The following is a 27,757-nucleotide window of genomic DNA, read 5'->3' on the forward strand; positions in this document are numbered from 1 at the left end:
ATTTTTATTGAATCGAGCTTGATAGATAATTTAAAGAGCTTCATAATTTTAAACTTTATTGTTAGAGGTGTCTTCGGTACATGTACAAAATGTGCCATCGAACAGTGCCAGAAATTTTCGAGTGGGCTGGAAATTTTGAAAATTAATATTCCATTTCTATATAGTAGCGAAATATTATTGAAACGAAAATGTCATGTTGTAATTAGCTAGCTTACAATTAAGAACTTAAAAAGATTAGCTAATTATCATTTTTTTTTTATTTTAAGTAAAGAGATATCCCGATGAAACTTTTATTAATAAATAAAAGGATGATTACAATAAGCACAGCTGCTTTAAGAGAGCCTCAAAGCCCAGCAAAAACAACCCAAGAGACCGAGCAACACACACACAAAAACAAAAAACACAAGCTAGACAAACAAAAACTAATCTAACTTCCAAGCGATCCGAAAGAGCTTAATCTTCCTCGACTCTTTAAAGCGGACCGACATGAGCTTCAACCGAACAGTAGCATAAATAACTTCAAACAGACTCTCTGCAGACCGAACCTTTCTTTTAAATAACCTGTTATTCCTTTCCTGCCAAATAAAATAAACCGAAGCTGCGAAAATTAATTTCGTCACTAGAACACCTGCAGACTTCAGAGCAGGTAACTCTGGGATCACCTGTGCAACACTTTACCATTCGAAGGGGATAGCAGATGGAAAGTGCTCCTGGGCCAAACTTCATACACTTCGAGAAAAAGTACATTCAAAAAAGAGATGACTATGTGAATCTGAGCATGTTGAACATAGTGAACACAACAACCCTTGGCCTTCATGAACCTCCCATGATTTGAGTTTGTCTTGAGTTTTTAACTTTTGCCGCATAAGAAGCCAAAGTACGAAAGCATGACGCGGGATACAATTCGAAAACCACACGATATTAAACCAAGGAACACTTGATTTACTCGAGCTCATGTCAGCCCATTTTTAATGTTTATAAGCAGTTCATTTTTATGTTTCGAATAGGGCCTTCAAAACGTGATTATTGTAACGAAAATAAATTCGCATTAGGTTAATTGAGATCATATATATCCTAGTATCCTACCCGAAAGTCTAAAGTATATTCAAGTTTGTATTACTATATTCATCTAAAGACTATTAAACACGTTCGTTTGACTATTAAAATGTTAATTTATATCGCTTGATCCCGAATATCAAATCCATAACTACTTGATATACATATTTTTTTTCTAATTATTTTTGGACGTGTTTGACTTTAGGATCTTTTCCTAGTCATCAAGGTACCAAGTTGTGCTGCCTTCGACATTTACTATTTACTATTTTTAATATATTATACATCAAATGAATACTAACTAACCATCTGTACATAACGAGGTTTATTTTGACTGTTAATTAAGGATCGATATATTTGTTTGTACGGTTGAGTGTTACAAGTAGAAAGATGTGTGTGTGTGTGTGTGTGTGTGTGTGTGTGTGTGTGTGTGTGTGTGTGTGTGTGTGTGTGTGTGTGTGTGTGTGTGTGTCGTATTCACCTAAGTTATTACAACTCCTCCCTAGCCCATTTGAGTACGCGTACATACTGCTACTGGGGGCATTTTAATCATGCTTGTTACATGTTGCTTGCTTTATTTTTATTTAATTTTGATGATTTGGATAAATATATATTATTGAAATTATAGATTGGTCCAATTTGATAACCAAGTGGAATTATAATTTATATATATAATATATAATTTAAATTTTAATACATCAACAAAAAGTCGCTCATGATCAATGGTAGATGCATGTGTTAGGTAGTTGAATGTGTTAGGTACGTGAATGTGAACTTAATTTTTACCAACATGAGTCATGTAATGTTAGCCATTAAAACAAGAAAAACAAAGTTTAGTGACATGCATTTTGCTATTAATACTATCAAAAAAGTGTAAGTAAAGATCCTAAATTTCCATATTGTTTTATGTTCCATTTTTGTGTTGGGAAATTACGGTCTCACTAATTCCCACCACCCAGCCCAACAATAATAGTAAAGAAATAAAAACAATACATAACACAAGATTTAACGTGAAAACTCCAAAACAGGAGAAAAACCACCGGCCCCCAAAGAGAGAAAATACACTATATCACAAATTGTTACAATGATATAGACGACTCTCTTAAGCCAACTACACTCTCCAAAATATTTAACTAATACAACTCTCAAACAAGGGTAAGAAAGAAAGAAATAATCAAATACTTAAAGTGTATTGATTGGTGCGATTTGGAATGAAGACTTAGCCCCTCTTATATAACCAAGTCACTCACCCCTCACATCTTCTGAAATGTCCCGTTCTTATTGATTAAAAACGTTCCATATTAATTGATTTCGTTGCGAGGTTTTGACCTCTATATGAGACGTTTTTCAAAGACTGCATTCATTTTAAAACAAACCATAACCTTTATTTCATCAATAAAGGTTTAAAAAGCTTTAAGTAGATTATCAAATAATGATAATCTAAAATATCCTGTTTACACACGACCATTACATAATGGTTTACAATACAAATATGTTACAACAAAATAAGTTTCTTGAATGCAGTTTTTACACAATATCATACAAGCATGGACTCCAAATCTCGTCCTTATTTAAGTATGCGACAGCGGAAGCTCTTAATAATCACCTGAGAATAAACATGCTTAAAACGTCAACAAAAATGTTGGTGAGTTATAGGTTTAACCTATATATATCAAATCATAATAATAGACCACAAGATTTCATATTTCAATACACATCCCATACATAGAGATAAAAATCATTCATATGGTGAACACCTGGTAACCGACATTAACAAGATGCATATATAAGAATATCCCCATCATTCCGGGACACCCTTCGGATATGATATAAATTTCGAAGTACTAAAGCATCCGGTACTTTGGATGGGGTTTGTTAGGCCCAATAGATCTATCTTTAGGATTCGCGTCAATTAGGGTGTCTGTTCCCTAATTCTCAGATTACCAGACTTAATAAAAAAGGGCATATTCGATTTCGATAATTCAACCATAGAATGTAGTTTCACGTACTTGTGTCTATTTTGTAAATCATTTATAAAACCTGCATGTATTCTCATCCCAAAAATATTAGATTTTAAAAGTGGGACTATAACTCACTTTCACAGATTTTTACTTCGTCGGGAAGTAAGACTTGGCCACTGGTTGATTCACGAACCTATAACAATATATACATATATATCAAAGTATGTTCAAAATATATTTACAACACTTTTAATATATTTTGATGTTTTAAGTTTATTAAGTCAGCTGTCCTCGTTAGTAACCTACAACTAGTTGTCCACAGTTAGATGTACAGAAATAAATCGATAAATATTATCTTGAATCAATCCACGACCCAGTGTATACGTATCTCAGTATTGATCACAACTCAAACTATATATATTTTGGAATCAACCTCAACCCTGTATAGCTAACTCCAACATTCACATATAGAGTGTCTATGGTTGTTCCGAAATATATATAGATGTGTCGACATGATAGGTCGAAACATTGTATACGTGTCTATGGTATCTCAAGATTACATAATATACAATACAAGTTGATTAAGTTATGGTTGGAATAGATTTGTTACCAATTTTCACGTAGCTAAAATGAGAAAAATTATCCAATCTTGTTTTACCCATAACTTCTTCATTTTAAATCCGTTTTGAGTGAATCAAATTGCTATGGTTTCATATTGAACTCTATTTTATGAATCTAAACAGAAAAAGTATAGGTTTATAGTCGGAAAAATAAGTTACAAGTCGTTTTTGTAAAGGTAGTCATTTCAGTCGAAAGAACGACGTCTAGATGACCATTTTAGAAAACATACTTCCACTTTGAGTTTAACCATAATTTTTGGATATAGTTTCATGTTCATAATAAAAATCATTTTCTCAGAATAACAACTTTTAAATCAAAGTTTATCATAGTTTTTAATTAACTAACCCAAAACAGCCCGCGGTGTTACTACGACGGCGTAAATCCGGTTTTACGGTGTTTTTCGTGTTTCCAGGTTTTAAATCATTAAGTTAGCATATCATATAGATATAGAACATGTGTTTAGTTGATTTTAAAAGTCAAGTTAGAAGGATTAACTTTTGTTTGCGAACAAGTTTAGAATTAACTAAACTATGTTCTAGTGATTACAACTTTACACCTTCGAATAAGATAGCTTTATATGTATGAATCGAATGATGTTATGAACATCATTACTACCTTAAGTTCCTTGGATGAACCTACTGGAAAAGAGAAAAATGGATCTAGCTTCAATGGATCCTTGGATGGCTCAAAGTTCTTGAAGCAAAATCATGACACGAAAACAAGTTCAAGTAAGATCATCACTTGAAATAAGATTGTTATAGTTATAGAAATTGAACCAAAGTTTGAATATGATTATTACCTTGTATTAGAATGATAACCTACTGTAAGAAACAAAGATTTCTTGAGGTTGGATGATCACCTTACAAGATTGGAAGTGAGCTAGCAAACTTGAAAGTATTCTTGATTTTATGAAACTAGAACTTTTGGAATTTATGAAGAACACTTAGAACTTGAAGATAGAACTTGAGAGAGTTCAATTAGATGAAGAAAATTGAAGAATGAAAGTGTTTGTAGGTGTTTTTGGTCGTTGGTGTATGGATTAGATATAAAGGATATGTAATTTTGTTTTCATGTAAATAAGTCATGAATGATTACTCATATTTTTGTAATCTTATGAGATATTTCATGCTAGTTGCCAAATGATGGTTCCCACATGTGTTAGGTGACTCACATGGGCTGCTAAGAGCTGATCATTGGAGTGTATATACCAATAGTACATACATCTAAAAGCTGTGTATTGTACGAGTACGAATACGGGTGCATACGAGTAGAATTGTTGATGAAACTGAACGAGAATGTAATTGTAAGCATTTTTGTTAAGTAGAAGTATTTTGATAAGTGTATTGAAGTCTTTCAAAAGTGTATAAATACATATTAAAACACTACATGTATATACATTTTAACTGAGTCGTTAAGTCATCGTTAGTCGTTACATGTAAGTGTTGTTTTGAAACCTTTAGGTTAACGATCTTGTTAAATGTTGTTAACCCAATGTTTATAATAACAAAAGAGATTTTAAATTATTATATTATCATGATATTATGATGTACGAATATCTCTTAATATGATATATATACATTAAATGTCGTTACAACGATAAACGTTACATATATGTCTCGTTTCAAAATCATTAAGTTAGTAGTCTTGTTTTTACATATGTAGTTCATTGTTAATATAATTAATGATATGTTTACTTATCATAATATCATGTTAACTATATATATAACCATATATATGTCATCATATAGTTTTTTTTACAAGTTTTAACGTTCGTGAATCACCGGTCAACTTGGGTGGTCAATTGTCTATATGAAACCTATTTCAATTAATCAAGTCTTAACAAGTTTGATTGCTTAACATGTTGGAAACATTTAATCATGTAAACATCAATCTCAATTAATATATATAAACATGGAAAAGTTCGGGTCACTACAGTACCTACCCGTTAAATAAATTTCGTCCCGAAATTTTAAGCTGTTGAAGGTGTTGACGAATCTTCTGGAAATAGATGCGGGTATTTCTTCTTCATCTGATCTTCACGCTCCCAGGTGAACTCGGGTCCTCTACGAGCATTCCATCGAACCTTAACAATTGGTATCTTGTTTTGCTTAAGTCTTTTAACCTCACGATCCATTATTTCGACGGGTTCTTCGATGAATTGGAGTTTTTCGTTGATTTGGATTTCATCTAACGGAATAGTGAGATCTTCTTTAGCAAAACATTTCTTCAAATTCGAGACGTGGAAAGTGTTATGTACAGCCGCGAGTTGTTGAGGTAACTCAAGTCGGTAAGCTACTGGTCCGACACGATCAATAATCTTGAATGGTCCAATATACCTTGGATTTAATTTCCCTCGTTTACCAAATCGAACAACGCCTTTCCAAGGTGCAACTTTAAGCATGACCATCTCTCCAATTTCAAATTCTATATCTTTTCTTTTAATGTCAGCGTAGCTCTTTTGTCGACTTTGGGCGGTTTTCAACCGTTGTTGAATTTGGATGATCTTCTCGGTAGTTTCTTGTATAATCTCCGGACCCGTAATCTGTCTATCCCCCACTTCACTCCAACAAATCGGAGACCTGCACTTTCTACCATAAAGTGCTTCAAACGGCGCCATCTCAATGCTTGAATGGTAGCTGTTGTTGTAGGAAAATTCTGCTAACGGTAGATGTCGATCCCAACTGTTTCCGAAATCAATAACACATGCTCGTAGCATGTCTTCAAGCGTTTGTATCGTCCTTTCGCTCTGCCCATCAGTTTGTGGATGATAGGCAGTACTCATGTCTAGACGAGTTCCTAATGCTTGCTGTAATGTCTGCCAGAATCTTGAAATAAATCTGCCATCCCTATCAGAGATAATAGAGATTGGTATTCCATGTCTGGAGATGACTTCCTTCAAATACAGTCGTGCTAACTTCTCCATCTTGTCATCTTCTCTTATTGGTAGGAAGTGTGCTGATTTGGTGAGACGATCAACTATTACCCAAATAGTATCAAAACCACTTGCAGTCCTTGGCAATTTAGTGATGAAATCCATGGTAATGTTTTCCCATTTCCATTCTGGGATTTCGGGTTGTTGAAGTAGACCTGATGGTTTCTGATGCTCAGCTTTGACTTTAGAACACGTCAAACATTCTCCTACGTATTTAGCAACATCGGCTTTCATACCCGGCCACCAAAAATGTTTCTTGAGATCCTTGTACATCTTCCCCGTTCCAGGATGTATTGAGTATCTGGTTTTATGAGCTTCTCTAAGTACCATTTCTCTCATATCTCCAAATTTTGGTACCCAAATCCTTTCATCCCTATACCGGGTTCCGTCTTCCCGAATATTAAGATGCTTCTCCGATCCTTTGGGTATTTCATCCTTTAAATTTCCCTCTTTTAAAACTCCTTGTTGCGCCTCCTTTATTTGAGTAGTAAGGTTATTATGAATCATTATATTCATAGATTTTACTCGAATGGGTTCTCTGTCCTTCCTGCTCAAGGCATCGGCTACCACATTTGCCTTCCCCGGGTGGTAACGAATCTCAAAGTCGTAATCATTCAATAATTCAATCCACCTACGCTGCCTCATATTCAGTTGTTTCTGATTAAATATGTGTTGAAGACTTTTGTGGTCGGTATATATAATACTTTTGACCCCATATAAGTAGTGCCTCCAAGTCTTTAATGCAAAAACAACCGCGCCTAATTCCAAATCATGCGTCGTATAATTTTGTTCGTGAATCTTCAATTGTCTAGACGCATAAGCAATCACCTTCGTTCGTTGCATTAATACACAACCGAGACCTTGCTTTGATGCGTCACAATAAATCACAAAATCATCATTCCCTTCAGGCAATGACAATATAGGTGCCGTAGTTAGCTTTTTCTTCAATAACTGAAACGCTTTCTCTTGTTCATCATTCCATTCAAATTTCTTCCCTTTATGCGTTAATGCAGTCAAGGGTTTTGCTATTCTGGAAAAGTCTTGGATGAACCTTCTGTAGTAACCAGCTAGTCCTAAAAACTGGCGTATGTGTTTCGGAGTTTTCGGGGTTTCCCACTTTTCAACAGTTTCTATCTTTGCCGGATCCACCTTAATACCTTCTTTGTTCACTATGTGACCGAGGAATTGAACTTCTTCCAACCAAAATGCACACTTTGAAAACTTAGCGTACAATTCTTCCTTCCTCAATACTTCTAACACCTTTCTCAAATGTTCACCGTGTTCTTGGTCATTCTTTGAGTAAATAAGTATGTCATCAATGAAAACAATGACAAACTTGTCAAGGTATGGTCCACACACTCGGTTCATAAGGTCCATGAACACAGCTGGTGCATTAGTTAAACCAAACGGCATGACCATAAACTCGTAATGACCGTAACGTGTTCTGAAAGCAGTCTTTGGAATATCATCTTCTTTCACCCGCATTTGATGATACCCGGAACGTAAGTCAATCTTTGAATAAACAGACGAGCCTTGTAGTTGATCAAATAAGTCGTCGATTCTCGGTAGTGGGTAGCGGTTCTTGATGGTAAGTTTGTTCAACTCTCGGTAGTCGATACACAACCTGAATGTACCATCTTTCTTCTTGACAAACAAAACAGGAGCTCCCCACGGTGATGTGCTTGGTCGAATGAAACCACGCTCTAAAAGTTCTTGTAATTGGCTTTGTAGTTCTTTCATCTCGCTGGGTGCGAGTCTGTAAGGAGCACGAGCTATTGGTGCAGCTCCTGGTACAAGATCTATTTGAAATTCAACGGATCGATGTGGGGGTAATCCCGGTAATTCTTTCGGAAATACATCAGGAAATTCTTTTGCGACGGGAACATCATTGATGCTCTTTTCTTCAGTTTGTACTTTCTCGACGTGTGCTAGAACAGCATAGTAACCTTTTCTTATTAGTTTTTGTGCCTTCAAATTACTAATAAGATGTAGCTTCGTGTTGCCCTTTTCTCCGTACACCATTAAGGGTTTTCCTTTTTCTCGTATAATGCGAATTGCATTTTTGTAACAAACGATCTCCGCTTTCACTTCTTTCAACCAGTCCATACCGATTATCACATCAAAACTCCCTAACTCTACTGGTATCAAATCAATCTTAAATGTTTCGCTAACCAGTTTAATTTCTCGATTCCGACATATATTATCTGCTGAAATTAATTTACCATTTGCTAATTCGAGTAAAAATTTACTATCCAAAGGCGTCAATGGACAACTTAATTTAGCACAAAAATCTCTACTCATATAGCTTCTATCCGCACCCGAATCAAATAAAACGTAAGCAGATTTATTGTCAATAAGAAACGTACCCGTAACAAGCTCCGGGTCTTCCTGTGCCTCTACCGCATTAATATTGAAAACTCTTCCACGGCCTTGTCCATTCGTGTTCTCCTGGTTCGGGCAATTTCTAATAATGTGGCCTGGTTTTCCACATTTATAACAAACTACATTGGCATAACTTGCTCCGACACTACTTGCTCCGCCATTACTCGTTCCGACACCATTTGTTCCTTTCGTTCTATTAACCCCTGGTCCGTAGACCTCACACTTCGCCGCGCTATGACCATTTCTTTTACACTTGTTGCAAAATTTGGTGCAGAACCCCGAGTGATTCTTTTCACACCTTTGGCATAGCTGCTTCTGATTGTTGTTGTTGTTGCGGTTATTATTGTTGTTGGGATGATTGTTGTAGTTGCTGTTGTTGTTGTTGTTGTTGGGCCGTTTGTTGTAGTTGCGATTGATGTTGCGATTGTTGGGATAATTGTTGCGATTATTGTTGTAATTGTTGTTGTTGTTGTATTGGTGATTCTTATCACCGTTTTCCTCCCACTTTCTTTTGACTTGCTTCACATTGGCCTCTTCAGCAGTCTGTTCTTTAATTCTTTCTTCAATTTGGTTCACGAGTTTGTGAGCCATTCTACATGCCTGTTGTATGGAGGCGGGCTCGTGTGAACTTATATCTTCTTGGATTCTTTCTGGTAATCCTTTCACAAACGCGTCAATCTTCTCTTCCTCATCTTCGAATGCTCCCGGACACAATAGGCACAATTCTGTGAATCGTCTTTCGTATGTGGTAATATCAAATCCTTGGGTTCGTAACCCTCTAAGTTCTGTCTTGAGCTTATTGACCTCGGTTCTGGGACGGTACTTCTCGTTCATCAAGTGCTTGAATGCTGACCACGGTAGTGCGTACGCATCATCTTGTCCCACTTGCTCTAGATAGGTATTCCACCATGTTAACGCAGAACCTGTGAAGGTATGCGTAGCGTACTTCACTTTGTCCTCTTCAGTACACTTACTTATGGCAAACACCGATTCAACCTTCTCGGTCCACCGTTTCAATCCGATCGGTCCTTCGGTTCCATCAAATTCCAAAGGTTTGCAGGCAGTGAATTCTTTGTAGGTGCATCCTACACGATTTCCTGTACTGCTAGATCCAAGGTTATTGTTGGTATGTAGCGCAGCCTGTACTGCGGCTATGTTTGAAGCTAGAAAAGTACGGAATTCCTCTTCATTCATATTCACGGTGTGTCGAGTAGTCGGTGCCATTTCCTTCAAAATAGTTAAATGGAACAAGTTAATCATACAGAATATTAAGAGTAGTTAATAGTATTTCGTAGCATAATATGAACTCGTTTATAAAAGCTTTTTCTTCATATTAGCGTTTTATAAGTTTAAATTCGGGTAGTACCTACCCGTTAAGTTCATACTTAGTAGCTAATATACAATTCAACTACTACAATTCTATATGAAAAACTGATTATAATAATATTTCGCGTTCAAACTTTTATACAATATTTTACAAACTTACAATACCGCTTATTTTACATAAAGCATGAAATATAGCACACAATAACTTTGATACAAGATAGTTGTGAAGACAATTCTAGCTAGTACACAAGTCGTTCAGCAAAGGCAATAAATACACGTAATTCATACGTCCAGAAACAAGTCATGCATTCTGGTTTTACTAGGACTACTTCCCATCCTTGGTCTTGTGCAACATAACCGTTATGGCCGTTGATAAGACAGCGTGTTGTAACGTCATCAAAGGGACGAGGGTTACGTAATGTCCAACAGTCCCGTAATAATCTAAAAACCTCATTTCTTACCCCAATTACCGACTCCGTCACTTGTGGAAACATTTTGTTTAATAGTTGTAGCCCGATGTTCTTGTTCTCACTTTGGTGAGAAGCGAACATTACTAATCCGTAAGCATAACATGCTTCTTTATGTTGCATGTTAGCCGCTTTTTCTAAATCACGAAGTCCAATATTCGGATATATTGAGTCAAAATAATTTCTTAACCCGTTGCGTAAAATAGCATTTGGGTTCCCCTCAATATATGCGTCAAAGTAAACACATCGTAACTTATGGGTTTCCCAATGTGATATCCCCCATCTTTCAAACGAAAGTCTCTTATAAACCAAGACATTCTTGGAACGTTCTTCGAATGTCTTACAAACTGATCTCGCCTTAAATAGTTGTGCCGAAGAATTCTGGCCGACTCTAGACAAGATTTCATCAATCATGTCTCCGGGTAGGTCTCTTAAAATATTGGGTTGTCTATCCATTTTGTGTTTTTAAACTGTAAAATAGACAAGAGTTAGATTCATAAAAAAAAAACTTATTAATACAAGCAATTTTTACATATATCATAAAGCATAAGAACACTATATTCCATATATTACACCACACGAATACAACTATCTTATTCCGACTCGCTCGTTTCTTCTTCTTCGGTTTTGGTTCGTTTTGCCAAGTTTCTAGGGATATATGATGTTCCCCTAATACGAACCGTCGTTGTCCACATTGGTTTAGAAAAACCTGGTGGTTTAGAGGTTCCCGGGTCATTGTTACAACTTAAGGACTTCGGGGGTTGACGATACATATAAAGTTCATCGTGGTTGGAATTAGATTTCTCTATTTTTATGCCCTTTCCCTTATTATTTTCTTTTGCCTTTTTAAATTCAGTTGGGGTAATTTCTATAACATCATCGGAATTCTCGTCGGAATCCGATTCATCGGAGAATTGGTAATCCTCCCAATATTTTGCTTCCTTGGCGGAAACACCATTGACCATAATTAACTTTGGTCGGTTGGTTGAGGATTTTCTTTTACTTAACCGTTTTATTATTTCCCCCACCGGTTCTATTTCTTCATCCGGTTCCGATTCTTCTTCAGGTTCCGATTCTTCTTCCGGTTCCGACTCTTCTTCCGGTTCCTCTTCGGGAACTTGTGAATCAGTCCACAAATCATTCCAATTTACATTTGACTCTTCATTATTATTAGGTGAGTCAATGGGACTTGTTCTAGAGGTAGACATCTATCACATAATATCAAACACGTTAAGAGATTAATATATCACAAAATATTCATATGTTAAAAATATATAGTTTCCAACAAAAATGTTAAGCAATCATTTTTAAAGAAAACACGGTCGAAGTCCAGACTCACTAATGCATCCTAACAAACTCGATAAGACACACTAATGCAAATTTTCTGGTTCTCTAAGACCAACGCTCTGATACCAACTGAAATGTCCCGTTCTTATTGATTAAAAACGTTCCATATTAATTGATTTCGTTGCGAGGTTTTGACCTCTATATGAGACGTTTTTCAAAGACTGCATTCATTTTAAAACAAACCATAACCTTTATTTCATCAATAAAGGTTTAAAAAGCTTTAAGTAGATTATCAAATAATGATAATCTAAAATATCCTGTTTACACACGACCATTACATAATGGTTTACAATACAAATATGTTACAACAAAATAAGTTTCTTGAATGCAGTTTTTACACAATATCATACAAGCATGGACTCCAAATCTCGTCCTTATTTAAGTATGCGACAGCGGAAGCTCTTAATAATCACCTGAGAATAAACATGCTTAAAACGTCAACAAAAATGTTGGTGAGTTATAGGTTTAACCTATATATATCAAATCATAATAATAGACCACAAGATTTCATATTTCAATACACATCCCATACATAGAGATAAAAATCATTCATATGGTGAACACCTGGTAACCGACATTAACAAGATGCATATATAAGAATATCCCCATCATTCCGGGACACCCTTCGGATATGATATAAATTTCGAAGTACTAAAGCATCCGGTACTTTGGATGGGGTTTGTTAGGCCCAATAGATCTATCTTTAGGATTCGCGTCAATTAGGGTGTCTGTTCCCTAATTCTCAGATTACCAGACTTAATAAAAAAGGGCATATTCGATTTCGATAATTCAACCATAGAATGTAGTTTCACGTACTTGTGTCTATTTTGTAAATCATTTATAAAACCTGCATGTATTCTCATCCCAAAAATATTAGATTTTAAAAGTGGGACTATAACTCACTTTCACAGATTTTTACTTCGTCGGGAAGTAAGACTTGGCCACTGGTTGATTCACGAACCTATAACAATATATACATATATATCAAAGTATGTTCAAAATATATTTACAACACTTTTAATATATTTTGATGTTTTAAGTTTATTAAGTCAGCTGTCCTCGTTAGTAACCTACAACTAGTTGTCCACAGTTAGATGTACAGAAATAAATCGATAAATATTATCTTGAATCAATCCACGACCCAGTGTATACGTATCTCAGTATTGATCACAACTCAAACTATATATATTTTGGAATCAACCTCAACCCTGTATAGCTAACTCCAACATTCACATATAGAGTGTCTATGGTTGTTCCGAAATATATATAGATGTGTCGACATGATAGGTCGAAACATTGTATACGTGTCTATGGTATCTCAAGATTACATAATATACAATACAAGTTGATTAAGTTATGGTTGGAATAGATTTGTTACCAATTTTCACGTAGCTAAAATGAGAAAAATTATCCAATCTTGTTTTACCCATAACTTCTTCATTTTAAATCCGTTTTGAGTGAATCAAATTGCTATGGTTTCATATTGAACTCTATTTTATGAATCTAAACAGAAAAAGTATAGGTTTATAGTCGGAAAAATAAGTTACAAGTCGTTTTTGTAAAGGTAGTCATTTCAGTCGAAAGAACGACGTCTAGATGACCATTTTAGAAAACATACTTCCACTTTGAGTTTAACCATAATTTTTGGATATAGTTTCATGTTCATAATAAAAATCATTTTCTCAGAATAACAACTTTTAAATCAAAGTTTATCATAGTTTTTAATTAACTAACCCAAAACAGCCCGCGGTGTTACTACGACGGCGTAAATCCGGTTTTACGGTGTTTTTCGTGTTTCCAGGTTTTAAATCATTAAGTTAGCATATCATATAGATATAGAACATGTGTTTAGTTGATTTTAAAAGTCAAGTTAGAAGGATTAACTTTTGTTTGCGAACAAGTTTAGAATTAACTAAACTATGTTCTAGTGATTACAACTTTACACCTTCGAATAAGATAGCTTTATATGTATGAATCGAATGATGTTATGAACATCATTACTACCTTAAGTTCCTTGGATGAACCTACTGGAAAAGAGAAAAATGGATCTAGCTTCAATGGATCCTTGGATGGCTCAAAGTTCTTGAAGCAAAATCATGACACGAAAACAAGTTCAAGTAAGATCATCACTTGAAATAAGATTGTTATAGTTATAGAAATTGAACCAAAGTTTGAATATGATTATTACCTTGTATTAGAATGATAACCTACTGTAAGAAACAAAGATTTCTTGAGGTTGGATGATCACCTTACAAGATTGGAAGTGAGCTAGCAAACTTGAAAGTATTCTTGATTTTATGAAACTAGAACTTTTGGAATTTATGAAGAACACTTAGAACTTGAAGATAGAACTTGAGAGAGTTCAATTAGATGAAGAAAATTGAAGAATGAAAGTGTTTGTAGGTGTTTTTGGTCGTTGGTGTATGGATTAGATATAAAGGATATGTAATTTTGTTTTCATGTAAATAAGTCATGAATGATTACTCATATTTTTGTAATCTTATGAGATATTTCATGCTAGTTGCCAAATGATGGTTCCCACATGTGTTAGGTGACTCACATGGGCTGCTAAGAGCTGATCATTGGAGTGTATATACCAATAGTACATACATCTAAAAGCTGTGTATTGTACGAGTACGAATACGGGTGCATACGAGTAGAATTGTTGATGAAACTGAACGAGAATGTAATTGTAAGCATTTTTGTTAAGTAGAAGTATTTTGATAAGTGTATTGAAGTCTTTCAAAAGTGTATAAATACATATTAAAACACTACATGTATATACATTTTAACTGAGTCGTTAAGTCATCGTTAGTCGTTACATGTAAGTGTTGTTTTGAAACCTTTAGGTTAACGATCTTGTAAAATGTTGTTAACCCAATGTTTATAATAACAAAAGAGATTTTAAATTATTATATTATCATGATATTATGATGTACGAATATCTCTTAATATGATATATATACATTAAATGTCGTTACAACGATAAACGTTACATATATGTCTCGTTTCAAAATCATTAAGTTAGTAGTCTTGTTTTTACATATGTAGTTCATTGTTAATATAATTAATGATATGTTTACTTATCATAATATCATGTTAACTATATATATAACCATATATATGTCATCATATAGTTTTTTTTACAAGTTTTAACGTTCGTGAATCACCGGTCAACTTGGGTGGTCAATTGTCTATATGAAACCTATTTCAATTAATCAAGTCTTAACAAGTTTGATTGCTTAACATGTTGGAAACATTTAATCATGTAAACATCAATCTCAATTAATATATATAAACATGGAAAAGTTCGGGTCACTACATCTTCCTCCCACCAATGTGGGATAAACATATCTTCTACTAGCCAAAATAAACCAACAAATCTCCACCTTTTGGATAGAAGAAGATAACCATGCTTCCACATTGCAAGGATAACCGATGTAGACGCTTCCTCGACGACAACTTCAAGATCCTCATCTTCATGCCGTTGACATTATCTCCCAAGAGACAAAACTTGCATCTTCATCGAACATTGTCTAAACCGACAATCATTGTCATCACAGACAATCATAACTCTTAACAAGAATTATCATACTCCACCATTAAGAGTATAACACTTAGAATATCACATTCCAAGCATTTCACCTCGGCACATGTTGTTGAACAACCAGCTGAAACTTTATGGTGCAACTTCCTGTTTGGCTTTCCCTGGAAGTTTCATCAGCTACAACATCAGTTTCCACCACACAACCTGCATCAACGCCAAACCAATGCCCATGTGTAATTATGGAACCGCTAACGAACATCCCTTTCCACGGTGGCGCGGACACACCATGAGGATGACGTGACTTCAGAGGAATTCGTCACTCTCCGTAACAACGGAGACAATGTTAGCGTCTTTGGAGCCATTTGCCGGATTAGCTCCACCGGGACAATTAACCCTTACATGTCCAGTCTTCCCGCACTTCCAGCATGTCAGATTCTTTCTAGAGTTTCTCTTCTGCCTATCCGAACACAACACTATCGTATCTCCTGATGACGAGACCCCGTTACCTTCCAGTCTTTTCTCCTCGGATAGGAGCTTGCTAGTAACGTCTTCAAACTTCAGAGTTTTCTTCCCATACATCAAAATAGGGTTCATGTGTTCATAAGACGATGATAAAGATAATATCAACCTCAAAGCTTTATCTTCATCATCCGTTTTAACTCCAATAGCCTCCAGTTCTGAAACAATACCGTTAAGAATACTTAGATGATCTGAAATCTTTGAACCCCCATCCATACGCAGAGTATGAAATTGTTCTTTAAGACACAACCGATTTGAGATGCCCTTGCCCTAGTACAACTGCTCTAGTTTAACCCAAAGCTCCTTTGTCGTTGATAACCCGTGCACATTTGCAAGCACGTTCTTTGCAAGACACAAACGAATCGCACTTGCTGCCCTCAAATCCATATCATCCCATTCTTCTTCATCGAACTTACTGCTAGAATCACTGCCAGGAACAAGGGTGAGTTTACCCTTCAAAGCCTTGTGTAAACCGGACTGAATCAACACATCCTTGACTTGAACCTGCCATAAGCCAAAATTGATCATCCCATCAAATTTCTCTACATCAAACCTCATTGGACTGAACTTCGACATCGTATCCGTATCCTATAGACAACAACTTTCTCTGATTTTGCTCACGTTTCGAATAGCCAAAAGATGTAGCAGGTAGCAAGGACCCTTTAAATCGGAAATCCACAACTAGGCCACTAACAAATCCAACTATTACTACGAATCAGAAAAAATATTGTCTAACCAGATACCCTATACGATCAATAGAACTCGTTTCTGATGTGGACGATCCACTCACGTGGCAACCACAGAGCATACTCCGACTCCTATAACCGAGACCCCCGTCAAACCTGACGCTCTGATACCAGTTGTTGGGAAATTACGGTCTCACTAATTCCCACCACCCAGCCCAACAATAATAGTAAAGAAATAAAAACAATACACAACACAAGATTTAACGTGGAAACTCCAAAACAAGAGAAAAATCACCGGCCCCCAAAGAGAGAAAATACACTATATCACAAATTGTTACAATGATATAGACGACTCTCTTAAGCCAACTACACTCTCCAAAATATTTAACTAATACAACTCTCAAACAAGGGTAAGAAAGAAAGAAATAATCAAATACTTAAAGTGTATTGATTGGTGCGATTTGGAATGAAGACTTAGCCCCTCTTATATAACCAAGTCACTCACCCCTCACATCTTCCTCCCACCAATGTGGGATAAACATATCTTCTACTAGCCAAAATAAACCAACATTTTGTTCGCTTGAATATATGATATTACTTGTAAATGCATCAAATCATAGTACAAACAAAACACACGAATATCAATAAAATGAACAAAAGACTTATTGGAGTAGTTGATCTTTAAAATTAATATGAATCAATATGGATGCGGACAGTGCCACTTTTATAATTTTAATTGTACTTTTAAGTTATTCTAAGGCGGCTTGTACAACTTACAACTCATTTATCAAACAAAAAAACCAAAATAAGTTGAACATGCAAGGAAACACTTAAGTTGACCCTGAAATGGATCAAACTATAATTTTCCTTAATTTAAGCATTTCATTTTTACAAGCAATATCTTCACATACATATACCTTGTCCATGAATCCATGATCAAACCTAGCAAAGTTAACCTATAACAAATTCAAAACCATGATAAAGTTTGTAACTTTTACACACTATGCATCGATTTTGTGTATTCTATTAGCTGTAGAGGTAAGCGGGCGGTTCTTACATAACGATACTTCCGAGTTGCTTTCAGATGGTGTAGATGATCTGTCTCAACAGGAAGGATCATCTTTCTTGCGTCTAAAAGAAGATGATTCTTTGGAAGATAAATGCGAACAAATGTATGGCTTTTTACCATGCTCTGAAACAACATTAGGCCACTTATTTCTCATAGTTGTGTACGAATACTTGTTGTACCATGGCGAATGCTATGTTTCTTCGGGCGGTAAACGGATTTTCAAGATTCTGGGTCCTGGTATCTTCGGTGCAAGTGCTTTTCAAGTCCTTGGTTTTCTTCCCGAGTCCTTAATACTTCTAGGTAATAACATTTTGTTTGGGACCTTACATTTGAAGTATACCCGGCAATCGGGTCGGGCGGGTCGCATTTGGATCAAACCCAACCGGGTTTGGGTCAAAACGGGTCGAACCCAAATGGGTCACCTTTTTAACGGGTCAAACCCAAACAAGTCGGGTCGGGTCGGGTTTGGGTTGTGTCCCACCCATTTTGATGCCAGTTGGTCTTGAATTTTATCATAATAGATAAAGTTCAGTACTTTTTATAAAAATGTTGAAATTATGCCTAGTTGTAGTAATATTTTATGATTTTGTTGCAGTTACTGGACTTTTTAACACGAAAGAGGTAGCGCAAGAGTATGTGCTAACTGGCGTTGGCTTGTTAGCTGGATCGACGATATTTCTACTCACTTTACTCTGGGGAACTTGTGTGATTATTGGAAGACAGGATTTTTCATCAGATTATGATTCATGTGCTTCATTACAACCTACCCAAACACTTTACAAGAAAATTTATTCATTCCTAACAGGTAAAGATTTGATCTTTAATTGATTTCCATAGATGCAACTGTCGTTTGTGAATCGATTTTTTATTTTTGTTTGTGGGTTTTCAGGTTCTGGTGTAACTACAGACCAGGAGACAAGTTCAACAGCTCAAATCATGCTTCTTTCTTTAATACCGTTTTTGTTTCTCTTGATCCCAAAGTTATTTGGAATGGATTATACTAGTCATGGATACATATTTATAATCACACTTACTGTATCGAGTACGTTCTTGCTGGTTTACTTCATTTATCAGGTATTTCTTGATGATCATTTAAATAAAGATGATAAAACTAGATTTAATTTATAGTATTGTTTGTATGTTTACAACATTTTCATTCATTATTGAGACAGGGTTGGACAGACAATATGTTTTTTTCCGTTCTGTTACAAAAAAATAAGAGATGACATAATGGGCGGGTCATATGGGTTGACCCGCGAACAACCTAATGTCCATTGTATATGCATACATTATGCTACTAGATTCATTATCTACTTGTTTGTATGAAGTGATTAGAAGGTACTATCTGTTGGGAAGTTATCCCACATCGGTCATGGATAATTACAAATGTGTGCATATTCCCTCTATCACCAATTGGTTTTAGAAAAAGATGGACTCTTGGACTTATAAGTTTGACATGTTGTTTGGCTATACGAATTATTAATTCTGTCATGGTATCAGAGCTCATCTAAGCGGTTTTACAAAGCGAGTCCGAGTCAGGCCCCCATGTGTGTGCCGCCGTCGCTACAAAGAGATCGAGTCAGGCCGCTATCGCGCCGCCATCGCGACAACCATTCCACGCCTCGATGTGAGGGGGCGTGTTGGGAAGTTATCCCACATCGGTCATGGATAAATACAAATGTGTGCATATTGCCTCTATCACCAATTGATTTTAGAAAAATATGGACTCTTGGACTTATATGTTTGACATGTTGTTTGGCTATACGATTTATTAATTGTATCCCCAAAAAAACGATTTTTTCTTCGACCCGCCTGACATAAATGGGATAAAGCCTAAACTGTTAACATAATTCCATCAATACTTTAATTTAAGTTAATCTTGAATTAAACTTTGTTTGTGTGTTTCTATCATAACTTTTGAATTTGTTCTTGTTGTGTAGGTGTTTGAGCCTTCAATCCAAAAGAGACGATTATCATATGTCAAACATGAGCATTTAGTTTTAGACATACTTAAACATGAGCAAGAGCACACTGTAGATAAAATACTTACTGAAGACGGTTTAGCAAACCCGGTAGCTATAAAAGGGTTCGTTCGTTTCTTAATTCTTATAGTATAGTCCTTTTTTTTTTTTTGCTTTTTACGTTTCTTGTATGATTAATCAAGTTAATGTTTCGCAGTTTGTTTACAAAGATTGATCAAGATGGTGATGCTCAGATATCTTTCCCTGAACTTAAAGTACTTCTTCAAGATATCAAATTTAGACAATTAACTTGGGACAAAGAACAAACGATCGAACAGGTAATGAATGAATTTGATAATGATGGTGATGCGAACGTAACAATAGATGAGTTCACCGATAGATTCACAAAATGGCTTGATGAGACTAAGAGTGCAGTAAATAAACCGTATCGCTCAGTTAGTTCCTGGAAAGACTTATATCAGGTATTCATCTTACTATAAAGTTCTTTTTTGGGTTGCAAATTAAAATGTTACATTAAATCATTAAATATCAAATTTTCAGGTTGTTCAACCGTGGGTTCAAACGCAAAAGAGAGAAAGGGAAATGATGAAATTTCTCGTATCAGAAATTATCAGAAATACTAAAAACTCTCCATTTGGGAAGTTTTATAAAGAAGACGGGACGCCAAATGTATCCGCCATAAAAAGGTAATTGAAGACGGTAATAGTTGATTTGTTGAAAAATAAGTCAATGTTTGGTCAACAAGCTTATTCCTAGTTGTTATTTTAGATTGTTCAAGAGCTTAGATGTCAACAACGATAACTCAATATCGTTATCCGAACTGAAAAAGCTTCTGATGGAAGTCAACTTTGGGGAGACATCATGGAATGTGGATGAAGCAACATCTCATATAATGCAAGATCTTGATAAAAGTGGAGATCAACTAATCGATGAAGTGGAATTTGTTGACGGATTTAAAGATTTGCTCTACATATCTAACGATCAGTTAACACCCAAAACACCCGGGCCTAAAGATTCATCCAGAGTAAGTAATCTCACAATGAATTTGCATGTTGACTTTTAAGGTCAATTAAGTTAATTAGTAACACTAAAATTGCCATAACTTGTTTTAAATTCGTATATAAATTTGATTTTTATCACATAATTATCTTATAAGTATACAAATGAAAAAGCTATATATGAAAATTTTAGAAGCAACCATTTTGTAATTTGATTTTAAAAGTGGAAAGTTTGACCTAAAAAGTCAACATGATATGTGATTATGCAGAAACCAGTGATGAAATGGGAAGATGATAATGTGGATAGATCTGGGTGGGCCTGGACACAGGCTATAATGCTGTTACTGCTCGGTATAGCCATGTTAGCCCTGCTGGCCGAACCACTCATACATAGTGTTCAAAACGTCTCAAACTCAGCAACTGTACCATCGTTTTTCATATCTTTTATTTTAGTCCCATTAGCTACAAATGCTAGAGCAGCTGTTTCTGCAATCAAAACTGCAAGTCAAAGAAAAGAACGAACCACTTCGTTGACTTTTTCTGAGGTTTGTTATCACATTAGTCTCACTCAGCAGTTGTATTATTTGAATATTTGATTAAAAGTTGTTAACTTTTTTATGGTTGATGCAGATATATGATGGAGTATTCATGAACAATGTTCTTGGATTTTCGGTTCTTGTTGCAGTCGTGTATTTTCGAGGATTAGTATGGCATTTCACTGCTGAATTGTTGATTGTGTTCATTGTTTGTGTGATTATGGGCACAGCAGCTGGTTTTAGATCAAAGTTCCCTGTTTGGGCATCAATGGCATCATACTTGTTATATCCGTTGTCATTGATTTTTGTGTATGTTTTTGCTGATTTTAGTTATGAGTAGAAATTTTCTAGTTGATTAAAAGTTAAGAGTGGATTGCTGTATTAAATTCATATTTTTCATGTATATAAAGAAAGAATGTTTCAGTAACAGTTCATTGGGTTGTATTAGTAAATTAACTAGTGTTCGAACCCTCGTTTCGCGTCGGGGGTTCGGTTTTCAATGTATTTTATTGCGTTTAGTTTGTAAAATTATTTCGTGGCTGACGATGATGTCGTTGAAGCGCAACTCGAGTAGAACTAAAAGGTATAATCCGTGAAAGATTTAAATGTTATTTTAAATTAACAATATATGTGCATCTCCACGTTTCGCTATGGAATTGTCGACTTTTAAAAATTTAACGCAAAATCAACGTGTATGAAAAGTACCTCAAATATTTAGCGTTTTTTAAAGAGCGTCCGTTTTGCGTATAGTTAGTGACATTGTGTTCCTAATATTATTTCGAGTTTAACGATGGTGTCGGAAAAATTTAACTCGTTGCGAGTGAGAAGATATGGCCCGTTGAATATTTGGGTGGAGTTTATTTAAGATTTTTTATCAAAATGAGTATTTGACACTTTACCCCCTGTTTGGGGGGTCGATTTTAATATTTGAACAAAGTATGGAGACTTTTTTTTGGAAAAAAGGTGGGGGAAAAAAGTGAAAACGTCCCTGATTACTATTCATTATTTTTGTGTATTAGATAGTGTATAAATTTTGTTGGTGTAAACAACCACCTTTTGTAATTATAATCAATGTCCTTTTGATTTTTCGAATTGTCAAATTATTAGAGCATAATAGTACTATGATTACAAAACGTGTATTTGAGAGCGTTTACAGAAAAAAGAAGACATAATTTCTTCTTTAGTGATAGGATCGTATAACCCAACAACATGTGCTATAATATAAGCCCAAGAGTTCATCATTTTCTAAAACTAATTGATAGTATAAGAAGTTTCCCTTGAACGCATACATTTGTTTTGTCACTAATGTAGGACTTTGGTTTGCACCCTCACATTTTAGTTTAGAAAAGTAAACGGTCTAACGTAAAAAAGTCTACTCGTCTACAAAATTAAGACCTAATAACATAGAGTAAAAAGTAAACGAGAATGTAATGTTTCATAATTAATAAAGTGGGCTTGTTTCATGATGCTAAGAAAGTGGGCTGGTGGAGTAATCATTTAAAAAACAAGTATGTGGGTCTAAGTGACCAAGTGAGGTTCAAACTATATTTGTAAGGAGTGTCCCTAAACAAATATTATACAGGCTATTGGGGGTACAGATGAGGCAATGAGCTCCTTTATTCGGCCTGGTTGGATTCTCACGGGACTTCTAAGCCCTCGACGAGGATATCTATTGGCCAGAAGAAACGGGTTTGTTTGGCATGGATGAATTGGAGTTTGATTTTGTTAATTATGGTGGGTCTGTGTTTGATGCCAGTATGAATTGTCCAGGAAGTTTGGATGACAGATTGGTAAATGATTTAGGTGTTTTGAAGGCCTCTTTTAAAGGTAAAGATGTTATATCTAGTGGCCAAAAAGATGGGGTGTGCAATTCCATGGTGGGTTCATCTTTGGGGTTCTTTGAGTCAGTCACGAAAGATTTTGAATTCGATCGTGTTGATGCTAAACTCACTAACTCGATGCAGTCGTTTAAACATAAAAAGAAAAAGACCGTCCATGGTGTTAAATTGAAGAACTTTTCAGAATTCGTGGAAAGATTTGGTTTTTTCTCCCCATGATGCTATTTGTTTGGCCCTCTTTTGTCCTCGGTGTGTTTTAGGTTTTATCCGTTTTGTTAGTTTTGTTATGATGTTTTCTCGTTTGTTTGTGTAGTTTTGTTTAGTTGATCTTAGTTACATTGGTTTATTCTGTCTTTTCGTTTTTTGGGTGCATGTCTTTTTGACTTTTTATCGTTGTGATGAAATGTAATCCTTGTTATAAAAGTTTATGTTTTCCCGAGCGAAAAATGATTTTTTTTTTATCTTAGTTACATTGGTTTATTCTGTTTTTTTGTCTTTTGGGTGTATGTCTTTTTGGCTTTTTATCGTTGTGATGAAATGTATCCCTTGTTATAAAAGTTTATATTTTCCTGAGAAAAAAATGATTTTTTCAAAAAATATGTTTCATTTTCAGTATACAAAACAGTGTTTGATCAAATTGTGCTTCAAATTTTGATATCAAATTTCATGAGCATGACATATATTTTTTCATCTCTCAACATTGCATAAGTTTGGCAAAAATTTAAGATCAGACATTTAAATCCAGTGTTTTCTTTAAAAACTCACCATGTAAGAATCAGATGCTTGTAAATAACTTCACTGAATACTCATGCAACAGAAGCACATATTATCCTACTTTGTCAAGAATTTTAAATCATCGGTAAGATGAGACTCAAACATGGGTAAGTGTAACAAAGACTTCCACGTGATGATCTTGACTTCTAAGGCCACTTGTAATCGTTCAGTTCTTTCACTAACATTTTCACTGCCACATCAGCGTCACATCAGCACAAACTCTTTAACATTCCTTTCACTAAACACTCACTATCATAAACTCCATTTCTGTGATGACCCGGAAAATTTCGACTTATTTAAACCAATTCTCTATATGATTTAATATTTTCGGCATGATAAGCAATGAATTTTGACAAGTTTTTAAAACTTTTGAAAATGATTTTTTATATAACGGTTGACCACCCTGTTTGTCCAACGATTCACGAACGTCATAACATGTATATATTTTAATAAATATAAGAGTTTTCGATATATACGGAATCATGCGAATAATATTTATATACGAAATGATTAAAAATTTACTATTAAACAATGCTATTTCAAATTAAAAATTTTACGTATTAAGTCATTTTATTTTTATGATATAATTTTTGTATTTTTTTTAAGAAACGAAGTTAAATTAATAATGTACAATTTGTAAAGCACAACGTACAACGTGTAGCTTAAATAGTTGAATTTAAATTAATTCATTTACTATTCACATGAAAACGACATGATAAAAATTATTAATTATAAGTTACATAGAATACCCCTGAAGTATATAATAAATACGACTTTTTAAAATTTTAAATTCGATATGTCGACACACAAAATGTTAAACGAACCTGAGCTGTCAAACCTTCCCATGCGATCGCATGGGATATGGTTTGGGAAGCCATGCGATCGCATGGTACCCTTTTGCTGGCCAACCACTATAAATTCGATCGAATTCTGTTAAGTTATGCACAAAACTCTTCATCTCTATATTACTCTGTATTATTATTATTATTATTATTATTATTATTATTATTATTATTATTATTATTATTATTATTATTATTATTATTATTATTATTATTATTATTATTATTATTATTATTATTAATTAGTATTTTACATAAAATACTACGACGAGGTTATGAGCGTGTCACTTTCAAAAATGGGTTTTCGAGCGGGATAGAACTAAGGAAACTATGGGTTATAGCTATGGAGGTTATGGGTAATGCTCGTAGGTATTGTTTGCAAATCAAACCCAGTGTTTATCATCTCCGTTGTGTCTACGTACTTTCCTACAATATTGAATCACAATATTAATACGTTGAGATCTACGGTTAATTTTGCATTCCGAGTTTCGGTCACTTTTTGGTGAATGATCTTATGTGATGCTAAGGTGAGTTTCATATGATCCCTTTTACTCAATATATTTTTGGGCTGAGAATACATGCGACTGTTTATAAATACTGAAAATACTAGATTTATATTCGTGAGTTTCATTGATCCCTTTTTAATTGCTTTTGCAATATATTTTTGGGCTGAGAATACATGCAATTTATTTTAAACGCAATGGACACAAGTACATACTAAATTCTACACCGAGTTTGAACCGAAAATCCCTTAGCTTTGGTAACTAGTAACTGTCGGTTATAAGAACCGATGGGCGCGAATAGAGGTATATGGATCCATAGGGCTTGATATCCCCGTCCGAGCTAGAGCACTAGCCTTTTAACGGACGTATGCTATTTGAGAAGCGTACACGTTGGTTTGCGTGTATTATTAAGATGATTATACAAAGGGTATAAATTATATATACGTTAAGTTTAGTTACCAGGGTGCTCAATTTCGTAGAATCTTTTGATAAACGTTTCTGGATGAAACAACTGAAATCTTGTGATCTACCTTTATATACAGATTATGCGCAACATTAAAACTATGAACTCACCAACCTTTGTGTTGACACTTGTTAGCATGTTTATTCTCAGGTTCCCTAGAAGTCTTCCGCTGTTTGCTTATATGTTAGACAAGCTATGTGCATGGAGTCTTACATGACATGTTTATCAAGGAAACGTTGCATTCACCAAATCATCACCGTGTATCTTATTTTGACTGCATTGTCAATGGAAGTACTATTGTAAACTATTATTTACGGTGATTGTCTATATGTAGAAATCATCAAATGTCGAAAACCTTTGATTTAAATATTCATTTATGGTGTGCCTTTTCAAAAGAATGCAATGTTTACAAAACGTATAATATAGAGGTCAAATACCTCGCAATGAAATCGATGAATGACGTGTTCGTCCATATGGATTTGGAGCGATCGTCACAGTTGGTATCAGAGCGTTGGTCCTAGCGAATCAGGTCTTGCATGAGTGTGTCTAACTGATAGTTGTTAGGATGCATTAGTAAGTCTGGACTTCGACCGTGTCTGCATGTTAAAATTTTTGCTTATTATTTCTTGTCGAAAATTACATGCTTATCATTCTTAAAGTCTAGACACGTTTTCCTGCATTTATTGCATAAATAGTGTATAGACAAAAATTCATATCTTAGCGTATCTGTTACTGTAAACTTTTCCTGACATCTTCCGAAAATTTCTCCGTGATTTATGGAATTTGGTATTATATATACATATGTAAATTATGTATTGAAGAATACCAAACTAAATTCTATAATCTAATTCATATCAAAAATCATCTCCCTAATTATACAAGATGGATCCCGTATCTAGTTCAAATTCCTTAAATTCTGACAGCTATTCCGATATGGATATTCACCTGAATTCCGAAGACAGTGTAACCGGAATGGATCAACCAGTTAGCCATCATCTATTCTGGATGAATTGGGGATGGGTTCTGTAATGACCCGAAATTTTCCGACCAAATTATACTTATGAGATTAATATTTATATAAATTAAACCATACCAACATGATAAGAAATCCAAATTGTTGAGACTTGTGTTTTTGAAAAGAGTTTTACACAACGTTTGACCGTCCAATATGACCGATGATATCACGAACTATTTAACATACGATAATTATACGTTTGTGTATATATATATATATTTATATATATTTAACATGATCTAAGGATGGTTTAACATCTCATTGTGTACTAATGACAATGAGTTATAAGTATATTTTGAAACTACTAACTTAAATTTTCAAAACGATAACTATACGTAACATTCTTTGATATATATACTTATAATCTATAATGCTTATACATGTATCGTATATATAATGTATTTAATCACTTTTTAAGGACTTAAATACATAAAAAAAAATATAAGTATATTCACAAAAGATAGCTATATTTGAATTCTCGTTCCGTTTCCTCAAAATTTCTATACGTATATCTAGGGTATATGTACCCGTATCATACCCAGCTTCTATACGTATTTACTATTGGTATATACACATCAAATCAACATCCTAATCAACATTATTACTGCCCTAGATATGAGGTAACTAGAATTTGTCAAGTAGTATGAATTATTAGTAAGAAAACAAAATTAGGAATCCTTTTCTTTCTTTATAAACTAAAAACGTTTTTATAAATGAACACCATTTCTTCACTCCATTTTCTCATACCTACACCCTCATTTCTCTCTCAAAATACTCCTAACTTCATACTTGATCATCTCCAAGCATTTTCCCCATCATTTAGCTTCAATTACAAGCCTTAAACACCATAAGAAAACTCTTTCAAGAACATATCAAAATAACCACCCATTTGAAGA

At 34.7% G+C, this 27,757-nt stretch overlaps 1 protein-coding gene across 1 annotated transcript; it reads left to right on the top strand.

Moving 5' to 3' along the window:
• The first annotated feature begins 17,692 nt into the window (after positions 1-17,692).
• LOC139886071 (sodium/calcium exchanger NCL1-like) lies at positions 17,693-21,861 on the top strand. Its single transcript, XM_071869813.1, has 9 exons — positions 17,693-18,210; positions 18,506-18,715; positions 18,800-18,984; positions 19,851-19,996; positions 20,089-20,353; positions 20,433-20,578; positions 20,661-20,916; positions 21,160-21,435; positions 21,521-21,861. The coding sequence occupies exons 1-9, from the start codon at positions 17,817-17,819 to the stop codon at positions 21,764-21,766; spliced, it is 2,124 nt and encodes a 707-aa protein (XP_071725914.1). The 5' UTR covers positions 17,693-17,816; the 3' UTR covers positions 21,767-21,861.
• Positions 21,862-27,757: the final 5,896 nt, after the last annotated feature.

This window comes from Rutidosis leptorrhynchoides, chromosome 1 (assembly GCF_046630445.1).
Source record: "Rutidosis leptorrhynchoides isolate AG116_Rl617_1_P2 chromosome 1, CSIRO_AGI_Rlap_v1, whole genome shotgun sequence".
Taxonomy (NCBI): Eukaryota; Viridiplantae; Streptophyta; class Magnoliopsida; order Asterales; family Asteraceae; genus Rutidosis; species Rutidosis leptorrhynchoides.

Excerpts from the sequence above, each read along its gene's own strand:
- LOC139886071 (XM_071869813.1), top strand. The coding sequence starts at position 17,817 with ATGATAAAGTTTGTAACTTTTACACACTATGCATCGATTTTGTGTATT. Across the intron at positions 18,211-18,505 it reads CGAGTCCTTAATACTTCTAG|TTACTGGACTTTTTAACACG; the intron begins GTAATAACATTT and ends ATTTTGTTGCAG. Across the intron at positions 18,716-18,799 it reads AATTTATTCATTCCTAACAG|GTTCTGGTGTAACTACAGAC; the intron begins GTAAAGATTTGA and ends GTGGGTTTTCAG.